At 49.0% G+C, this 10,673-nt stretch overlaps 1 protein-coding gene across 1 annotated transcript in view; it reads right to left on the bottom strand.

The window, feature by feature from the left end:
* Positions 1-10,428, bottom strand: part of MAN2B1 (mannosidase, alpha, class 2B, member 1) — a 33,301-nt gene extending 22,873 nt beyond the window's left edge. Inside the window, exons 1-8 of the mRNA XM_015415824.1 lie at positions 10,314-10,428; positions 5,919-6,021; positions 5,101-5,274; positions 4,107-4,300; positions 3,765-3,897; positions 1,573-1,715; positions 1,210-1,326; positions 228-310 (exon numbers count right to left, since the gene is read on the bottom strand). Coding sequence (XP_015271310.1) covers positions 228-310; positions 1,210-1,326; positions 1,573-1,715; positions 3,765-3,897; positions 4,107-4,300; positions 5,101-5,274; positions 5,919-6,021; positions 10,314-10,391 — 1,025 coding nt within the window. The 5' untranslated portion in view covers positions 10,392-10,428. The remainder of the gene's footprint in view (positions 1-227; positions 311-1,209; positions 1,327-1,572; positions 1,716-3,764; positions 3,898-4,106; positions 4,301-5,100; positions 5,275-5,918; positions 6,022-10,313) is intronic.
* Positions 10,429-10,673: the final 245 nt, after the last annotated feature.

Below are 10,673 nucleotides of genomic sequence, written 5' to 3'. Positions count from 1 at the left end.
GGCGCTGGGGGGCTCCATTTTGACAGCAGCTTTCAGATGCCTCTGAAACAACCAGTTCTCGCAACACGGAAACCCAGATCATAGAGATATGGTTTCATAGAGGAAGAACTAAATTAAGCACATGTGTGGTGGAAGAGGGTGAGAGAGGGAGATGCGATTAGGCCCAGTCACAGAAAATGCGCCCACTGCAAGAAGGATAGTGTTGAAAGCCCTGCCAGCCCTCTCACCAGGACAGGTTGGCCTGATTCAGCTCCCACAAGTAGCAGCTTGGGGTAGAGTAGAGAACATGGACGTGGCTCCCATGGAGTTGCTGGAAGAGAGAAATGAGGAGATCAACAGGCAAACGTACCCTGGGGACCTAAAGGGCTGCCCTGTGGCATTCTGATGGTGCTCTGACTGCGGGACAAGAACAGGCCTAATGCCTGAAACACTGAGTGTCCTCCTGTGCTCTCTGCCAACCTCTTGTGCCCCTTACTAGTAAGAACCCTGGCACAGCCCGGCCTTCACCTCTCTGCAGTATGCCACATGGGTTGCCTCAATAAAATACAGTTCAGAGAGAAGGGCAAGGGAGAGGAAGGAAGAAAGGGATGATGGTCTGAGGCAAGGCCAAGACAAAAAAGCACCAGAAGTAGCTGCCGTGCAACATGGGTGGAGCCTCCGGATCACAGAGCCTACTGTGTGAACTGGATGAACCCTCTCTCTCCTTGTTCTAAAGGAAGAGGAGGAGGAGGAGGAAGAGACCCAAGGAAACCCAAGCCCCAAGGCTCTCTGGAGGGGAAAAAGGACAGAAGGCCTTGCCTTTCTCCTGCTCTGTCTCTGCCTGCAGAAGGAGAATCTGTGAGCAATGGAGGGGATAGAGGCACACCTGCCCTTGTGTATTCTGTAAGTCTTTTGGTTCACTTATGGTGTAAAGGGGGAGGACACACAGTTTTGATGGCACTATTCACTGACCAGCACCATTTAAAATCGGATTTACCACTTCCAGGTACCCTGAGGGACAAGATCCTTGCCTCCACTTGACATTTACAACATATTGCTGCAAGGATAGTGTTTATAGGAGAGAACCTGTGTTTTGACACCCCCCCTTCAGAGCCCAGAAAGCTCTTTGGCTCCCTTCCAGGAGAGGAAACAGGAGGTCTTAACAAACCAGGCTTGCGTGGGGATGGCCTGCAGGCTAGGAAAAGAGCCAAGGCTGTGATGCCAAAGTACCTGCGCATTGACGTGCTTGATAAGCTTGTCCATGTTCTTGTACCAGAGGAGGGCATTCTCATACTGGAAATCAGAGCCCATTGTCATGACAATATGATTGGTGCGATAGTGCTTGGACTGCAGGAAGAATTGATAAATTTATCAGTAGTGACCCCCCTACCCTAGTGACCCCCCTACCCTAAAAGGCGTGCCTTGTTCCCCAGCAAATGGCCACTCTTGGAAACAGGCCACAGTTTTCCTTTCAGCCTTTGCTATCCCAGATTTTGCTTCACCTCTCCTGCTTTCACTTCCGCCAACACTACCCTGACTGACAGGACCGGACCAAGGAGTCCTGGCTCCCAAACCCAATTTCCTTCCTCTAACCTGGGCAGATGCAACCCCTAGGAAATAGGCCACTAGATTCTGAACATTGTTTTCATCGCTGTCGTCGTCCACAATGGGGTCATCAGAGCAGGACTGATCCCAGCAGAGAGACATCGGAGGATTGTAGCCATTTGGTAGGACACCTACCAAAAGACAATCAAGAGAGAAGGAAAGGGCAATGTGTGCTTGTTAGTTCTTCCATCCCATCCACCGCACCCCCTGTTAAGGTCAAGCGATTAGACCTACAAACAGAGAAGGAGCACTTAGAGGAAGCCGAGAAGGCACCAACAAGCTGCACAACAGCACTAGAGAGTCTGCAGGGTTGCCAACCTTCAGGCATGGCCGGGAATTCTCCCAGAAGTACAACTGGTCTCCATTCTACAAAGATCAGTTCCCCTGGAGGAAATGGCAGCTTCAGACGGTGGACTCTAAGCCTCAAATCCCTGTTCAGCCCATTCCCCAAATTCCACCCTCCCCAGGCTCCACCCCCCAAATGTCCAGGGATTTCCCAACCCACAGGTGGCAACCCTAGTAGACAGGAAGGGAAAGAAATCGGTTGACCCAAGGTAGGAAAACAATATGCGAGACTGTGAGCTGGGGTTTGGACCCATCTAGGGAAATACCAGTACAAACATGAGCCAATTACAGTGCACGCACATTTATGTCCTCTGCTCACTATGTTGCAACACCTACACTAGCCATGTTCCCCACCTAAAAAGAAGAGCTCCCCATATAATCCAAGTCAACCCAGACAGATGCGCACACATGCAATTCATGAGTTACATACCCAGTGAGACAGCTATAGATTCAACTGTGCTGGTGTTTGGAGAGGAGCAAAGAGCACATTGAACTACTGGCTTAATCAAACGTTCCCTCATCACTTTAACAGTCTGTCAAGAATGCAGACCAAGATGCTGAATTTCAAAATAGAGACCTCCAGGCAAAGTGACTTGTGAGGTGTAGATGACCATTTTCTTTCTAATTTTGTGATTATTTACATTTCCTTGGGATCAAACACACGGGTTCCTCGAGGTTCAGTACTGCCACCAATACACGTGAGACCCTGGGTGATACCAATATGCTGATGACAGCCAGCTAAGCAGCCAGAGGCACCTGTTTTGGTTTTGAACAAGAATCTACTGGTCGGATGACTAACGGAGACTAAGCTACAATCGAATACTGACTAGGGATACAGGCTGGAAACACAGATGTTCTGGAAGGGGCAGACGTCTTGATGAGATAAAGATAAACCATTTTTAAACCAGGAAAAGTATTTCAGGGTGCTCCAGGTCTTAGTCTTGGCATGAGAAAAGCAGGGTGGTGCTGTTGCAATCTTTTACATCAGGCGCATATTATCCTTTTTCTGGTGCTGGCAGATGTGGCCATACTGAGCCACACGCCTGAATCTTCTTTGCTAGATTACTCTCAAGTGCTCTGTGTGTGACTGCCCCTCAAGACAACCTGGAAACTACAACTGAAGGTGGACAGCCCACCTAGCCTTCTCAGGGATAATGAGGAAACCAGCACCCAGGGCTGTGCCTAGCTTTCCTCCTGCAGTGTTGGAGAGTACAGAAGCAAGCTTGGTCTCTTGGGACGGTATCATTTTTACCCTGCATTACTCTAAGCTCCCATTTATCTGACACTTCACTTTTTGAAGAAAAACATTTCTACGGCTTTCATTGTGCAGGTCAAAAGTTCAATTCCATCATCTCCTTGCAGTTGTCTTTTCCCTGCACATTCTGATGGAACACATCCCGTCTAAGAGGAGTACATTTTCATGTATAAGTCCGAAGCAAACCTTTAAGCAAGACTCAGCAACGCCTAAGCATTCCCGTTCCACCTTTCTCCTGACCACCTTTGCTTGTTGCCTCAAACAGCAGTATCTATTCATGTTATTTTTTGTAAGCTCTTCCACAATTTTCTAGACATTCAAGCAGAGGGACCCAGGAATGAACTTCTGAACCTGAACCAGTTTAACCACCAACCTGCCTAATCCCCTCTCTTGCTTCCACATATTGCCAGAGCCAGTTGCTGGAAGATCCTCTGGTAATAGCTAGAGGCAAGAGATTGACACATTTCCTAGGGGAACAAAATGTACATATACACTAGCCAAGCAGACAATTTGGCTGATGTTCAGGTATGAGGACCCCAAACCAGAAGAAGAGAGACTTAAGAACTTGCCCTTAACCCACCAGTGAAGAGGTCAGCAACTGGAGGTTCTAGACTCCCGCTCGCACGCCACAGCTGCTCCATCTCCCGCACTGCCTCGCGCCGGGCCTTGTCCTGATAGTCGATGCGGCCCAGAAAGAAACCATCATAGCCCATCTGGGCAGAAAAGACAAGAAAAGTGTCTGAGAGGCAGAAGAAGGGATGCAAACTGAATCGGAGAAGCCCAACCATGGGAGCAGGAGGACAGGCAAAGCTCAAGGACTGCTTCACCGGCTTAAGACAAGGATGCCAGTTACATCACACAGGTGCATGTAGGCAAGGAGAGAGGTGGTCCTTGTGCATTGATCCTGGAAGTGTGGGCTGACCTGTGCAAACAGCGACGCCTGCTCCCGGCTGTGCCCAAAAGGGTCAATGTGCCAGGCCACCCGGGGCCGGCCGCACTCGCCAAATGTCTCTTTCAGGAAGTGGAGGCCAAGGCTCATCTGATCAATGACAGACGAGTAGTGTACAGCTGCCTCGTCATTCATGCACCAGCCGCCATTCACAAACTCCAAGCGCCCTGCAGAGAGAGGGAAAGCACGTCTGACTGGAGAAGGTGCTGGCAATACTTCATTGCAGCTCTGCTGAAGAGGGGGGCAGGCACGTAAAACACAAGCTAGAAGACAACCCCTCACACCCACCAGGGCTAAAAGGGGAACCTGGGGGAGATCGCTAGGCTACACTACAGCAGGGGAAGAGGAGGGAACTGCAGGCTCACACCTACATGCTAACATAATGCAGCAAGAGAGAGCCCAATGCAAAAGCTACACAGCTCTGCAAGAAGGATGCAGAGGGATGCATTATTGGCCCCTCCCTGCACATTCCACCCACACTCAGCCTGCTATCATAGCAACCACCACAGCCCTCCACTGCCATGAAGGAGGACGCACCCATGGGCTTGTCCCTCTTGCCACCTAACCCTCTTGCCTGCCTGCTAGAGGAAGCAGGACTCTTGTTTTGACCTCCAACAAGTAGGAGAGGGCAGTGCAAGAAGAGCTAAGGGGGAGAAGCCACATTTGTATTTCTGTTCGTGGGTGTGGAGCAGTTAAAAAAAACAACATCAACACAAGACCGAAGAGTTCTCCAGGCTGCGGCCTGGCAATGCAGCTGCAAGTAGAAGCAGTGGCAGCCAGTCTTTCACCATCCTTGTAGCAGGAAATTCTCTTGAACTAGTTATGGTGTTCAGGTGGCCTGGACTCCAGCCTTACCTTTCCCATCAGGCACGCTCACCCCTCAGCAAAGACCTCTGCCTCTTCCTCACCTGCGTGTTATGAGGCAGAGAGACACCAAAAGAGTCTGACTCTTTTCATCCATCCTTACCCTCGGCAACAAGCTGCTGCACAGCCTGGCGGGTGGCTTCTGTCTGCAGCCCCCACCAGCGGGCAAAGAACACCACTTCAACATAGATGAAACGTTTGCTGGGGTCAGCCAACAGCTCAGGAATGACCGAGTCAAGGATGTACTCCACCCCAGCGTGCTGGATGTCATTACGAACTGCAAGGCAACAGACAACAAGTGAGAGGCAGCTGAGCAGGAATACCCAAGGCTGAATTAGGGCCCTCCACTTTCTACGGAGCACCACCTCCAACTGCTGGCTGGTTGGAAGAGACAGTACTCCACAGAAAAGGTAAGGCCCAATGCCCACTGGCTCATCTATTGTCACCCTCAGCCAAACGGCTATCACAGCCAGTCTTCTAGGACTGAACCGCCACCCCTTCTTTGATCCATGAAGCAGTGCAACACCACCTCAGGACTCTCCTCAACAGCAAGATGCAGAAGGAAGGCTTATATTCCCAGTGACCTTGTTCTGCCCTTGGAAGGCAATATGCTTGCAAAATCCACCCACATTAGCATGACCTTCAAAACAGGAAGGTATTAGATGCACACAGGGGAGGAAGAAACCGCCAAGGCCTTTTTACCAGCAGCACTTATCTGCATAGAGCTAAGGAGCATAGCCCAACCCCTGTTTCAGCAGGGATCAGTACTGGACTACACCTGCTCCAACCTGTGCGCAGTCAGCACAGGCAGCCTTAGCACTGACATCAGACTTCAATGGGTAGCCTTCTTGGGGACCTAACAGCACTGCTGGGGGCACACTAAGACCCCTCCCACCAGCCTGCCCTGCTGCTGCAACTCACCTCCAAAGAAATACTGATCCACCGTCTTCAGCCAGCCCACATCATCATGTGTGTGCGGGATAAGATGGACATTGAGCATGTTGGGTTTGGTCACAGGGCAGGACTAAAAAAAGCAGAGAGGGAGGGACAGGGTGCTTCTCTGAGCTAAGTTACACAGCACAACAAAACACCTCACAAACTGCCACAAGGGAGCACCAGTCAGCTGAAAAGGCATACCTGGAGGGAGGTAGAAAAGCCACCACTGAGAGCTACAGTTTGTGGGGACGCAACATCTCCTGGTGATCCCAGGCCCCAGGGAGGCCAGGTTTGCTGCAACCAGGGCCAGGGCCTTTTCGGTGGCAGCTCCTACCTGGTGGAATGAGCTCCCGGAGGAGATCCGGGCTCTGCGGGACCTTGCGCAGTTCCGCAGGGTCTGCAAGATGGAGCTCTTCCGCCAGGCTTTTGAGCAGGAGCCGCCACTACCACCACCTTTACCATCCCTACTTGCACCATCATTGCCAACTGGCCCTGGGAGGAGTGAATGACAGCGATGCATGGAGCTGATACCACAGAACTGGGAGTACCATCTTCAAGATGCCATCTTTTATTGAAGACCAACTGAAACATCTAGAGCACTTTGAAAGATTGTAAATGACTGTTTTTATGTTGCTTTTACCCTGTTTTATGTATTGGCATGTGCCTTATCTGTGAGCTGCCCTGAGCCCACTGGTGGGGAGGGCGGGCTATAAATTAAAATAATAAATACATAAATAGAAGAAGAAGAAGAGATTGGATTTATACCCCGCCCTTCGCTACCCAAAGGAGTCTCAGAGCGGCTTACAAACTCCTTTCCCTCCCCCTCCCCACAACAGACACCCTGTGAGGTGAGTGGGGCTGAGAGAACTCTGACACAAACTGCTCTTTTTCAAGGACAGCTGTGCCAGAGCTTGTGACTGACCCAAGGTCACATCAGCAGGTGCAAGTGGAAGAGTACGGAATCAAACCCGGTTCTCCCAGATTAGAGTCCGCACACTTAATCACTACACCAAACTGGATGTTTTACAGCAGGGCTGATTCAGTACTACTGGTTTGTACTACTGATTCAGTGTGTCATAGGATGCTGGTGGCAGGTTAAGGACTCTATTGTCCTATAACATTCCTTACCTAGTGGCTTTAGAGCATCTTAGCTGCAAGCAGAGAAGCACAATGCAAGGAGATCAGAACAGCCAAACAGGAGGCCTTCTAAGATTCTGCTCATAGGATGCACTGGAAACAATTCTGATCTACTGGGTAAGCCAAGGGGAGGGATACATTCTTGGTACTAACTTCTTCCATTTCTTAGATGGAATGGGATTTGATAGATTATAAGCAGCAGAGGTTGGTTGCCCAAATTCTCCAGGTTCTCTTGTTGGGACGGTAGTGTGGCCTAGCACTAACAGCAGGGAAGGCTGAGATCCATTGTCTTGATTCTCAATCACACACTGCTGTCAAAGTTTCAAGCAAGGCACTTTTCTGTATTGGTCATGTTTAGTTTAAAGGCTCATCCCAGGACTTATCGAAACTTCAGTGGTTTATTTTAAGTTCTATCCTGAAGAGCTCATACAATTGCTAGCAGAGCCCCCAGACAACTCAAAAGCCAAAATCCTGTCTACTTTACTTGCAGTTGTCCCAGAAACATGAGACTTTCTTCTGAATAAATGGGTGTAGGACCCAATTTATTTTGGTACAGCCAAAGGGTGCTTTGCTTGCACTACAACCATTCAGTTATTAAATACAGAGGAACAAAAGAATGGACTAGTGGGACAGAATTTACACAGCAGAATTCTGGTAAAGCCAAGGGACTGCCAGCAATCAGCTTCCAGAAACTGCCATACAGCTTCTGCTTTCTTTTCTATGCTACAAGCTACAAACAATCCAAGAGCATTTTCATATGTGAGACTTACACAATTGAGACCACTTTAATGCAGAAGAAAAACATTCATCACGCAAATATCCTGGCCTACACAGATTTACATTCACGTTGAACAGCACAAAATGCTTTAAGCCTCATGTATGAAGGAGCTCAGAGACAGCAAGAAAGCATCTGTGGCACCTTCTACATTCACACGGCAAAAGGCATCTACACACTTTCCCAGCCTGGGAGAACAAATCTACCTCAGCCAAGCTGCTGGAGTGTGCACTGTGAAGGTAGACACACACATACACACGCTGCTGTGGCTGGAGTGTATAAGCATGTGCTTTCTGGCTTCTTGAGCAGGAAAGGCCTGCCAGCCACATACACCATGTTTCTGGAGAACAATTCTGTGGCCCCATTAAAAAATACCTTCCTGTATCATAGGGAAGTTTTCAATTTACAAATACTTAGGCGTCCGGCAATAGCTGGGAGGGTATGTATGATACAATTTTAAATGCAAGTTGCTACTGTGTTACTGGAGGCAAAGATAGAACTAACAGTGAAGTTTTCCAAAGTGACGGTAGAGACCAAGGCTGTGCTTCTCTCCTGGTTTTCAAATGCTCTGCATCTTTTTGCTACTAGCCTTGACAACAATCCACAGCAATAATTTCCATTAGCTGCTGGGTTGATCTACGCCACGAATTTAAGCCTTTGTGCTCGCTGGGTACAATCTGGCCTTGATGTAACACTTGATCTCACACACACTGCACCTATCCCACATGAAGCAGATAGGTTATGCTGCCAGTGCGAGTAGGCAGCAAAGGCACAGGACGCCCTCCTGCTAGAGAAGCATGAGAAACTGAACTACCCAAATGCAGGTATGATATAATAAAAAGTAAAAAAAAAATAGGCTTCTTTGGGGAAGTCAGTTCCAAGAACACATAGACAGGAAGGGACTTTTGCCTGGAGTCAGACTGGCCAGACTTTCAGGCTAAGAAATGCCAAGGACATAAGGGAAGCAGAAAAGAACGCAAAGCAACAGAGTAGAGATGAAGGACACAGTTGTTGGGAAAGGCATCTCCTATTGTTCTCTAATCAGTTTACACACACAATGGAACCATAGTCCAACTCAGCTCTCTCTGGAAGGTGTGCAGTGTCAGGAAGAACAGGGATTTGTACAGTCAGATGCCATCCCAGAGAGCCCCAGAAGCAGTGGTGGAAAAAACAGTGGCAGAAGACACTCAATCATGCAGTTTGTAAAATTCACTGCCACAGCACACAGCAATGTTAAAAAGAAATTCACTTAGGGGAACACTGGGTCTACCATTTATCCCATCTATCCTTAGATGAAGAGCAGCAAACGTGGTTCTGCCCTTTCTTCTGTTTTACCTTCACAACAAGCCTCTGTGAGAAAGCAGAAAATAAATAAAACAACCCTGTGAAGTAAGCTGGGCTGGGAGGGAACGACTGGCTTAGGGTCACCCAGTGAACTTTATGGTTGAGTAGGGGGTTCAGCACAAGACTCTCTGGTCAAAGTCCAGTATGTTAACTATGATATCATGCTGACTCTCAAAGCATGTGTGTGCCCTTCTAGCCATATCTAGGTAGTAGCCATTGCTGGGGACAGAATCCTGGCTTTAGATGCTCTTTAGTTTGACTCAGCAGGGCAATTCTGGTATACTTTGCCTCCAGCCCTACTCTGCAGGAAAAGGCCAAACTGTACGGACTTGTCCTTTGAGCCTGCAGGGCTTGGTTTAAGAACAGCCTCAGTCTCACCTACTAGCAGCACTCCTTTCCCAGTCTTGAAGTTTTGTACTTCTGACAAGGAGCCCACTGAAAACACTTCCTTCTCAGGCAACCTGTACCAGATCATTTAACCTAGAGCTGTTTCCTTTTCACAGGTTTTTGCAATGCCTGTCTGGTTTATGGAGTGCACTTTTGCCCTTGTCACTGGATCCTTACAGGAAAAGTGGGAGATATGCATTAGCAGTTATGACAGCAGAACATGGCAGCAAATAGTTATTCTCACAGAAGGCAAGAGCACGGCTCTAGGCATGCTGCATTACACTTCCTCTTTCAGAGTACCTATCAAGAACCACCCAGGATTCCTCCTTTCATTGAAGCAATCTTGAAGGCCTATGTTTTTACAGATCATCTTACCAATGCCACATTATCGGGGGTCCCCCCCCATTAAAACCTACAAGAGGGGCCAATAGCTAAAACCTTCATCAAGGCTCTTTTTTAGATACAGGGGAGAAAAAACGATAGTACTAGTGAGTCCCTGATGTGAGCAATTCCTGTAAATCGGTACATATTACACTCTCCTCGTTTCCCCCCTACCAGATCTCCAGAGTATCCCATCTGGCTTTTTGCCTGACTGTCTCCCTTTGCTCCATGCAGACACCCATTAAACTGCCGCCACCCTTCTAAGACAGAGTCGCGCTCACTCTCCACCATCCGATCTCAAGTTCTCATCCGATCTCTACCTTCCTCCCAGATGTGGCTCTCTCGGACCCTCTTACCTGATAACCACAGGCTGCCTCACCCCCACACAGTAGCGCTGCTCCAAAGAGCAGTCCCCATACCACCGGAAACTCCATCGCTACTACCCCACTGCAGCCCCACCACCAGTTGCCACAATACATCGCCTGTCATGTGACCAGCCCCTCACATGACAATTAGAGCGGAATTCCCCGCAAGCCCCGCCTCTTGAGGGCGTGGCTCAAACTGTGAGACGAAAGGGATTGGTCGTAGGAGGGACCGCGTTTGAACTCATTCAAATCGCCGTGTTGACTGCAAAATAATTCGCGGACCATCTCTACGAGTCGGTCAGCGGCAGTTAAGGAAACAAGGCAGAAAGCGGAGGTTGACGCCTTTCGTGT

This window comes from Gekko japonicus, unplaced genomic scaffold (assembly GCF_001447785.1).
Source record: "Gekko japonicus isolate JY-2015 unplaced genomic scaffold, Gekko_japonicus_V1.1 scaffold46, whole genome shotgun sequence".
Classification (NCBI taxonomy): Eukaryota; Metazoa; Chordata; class Lepidosauria; order Squamata; family Gekkonidae; genus Gekko; species Gekko japonicus.
This window is presented reverse-complemented; position numbering and strand designations above follow the sequence as displayed.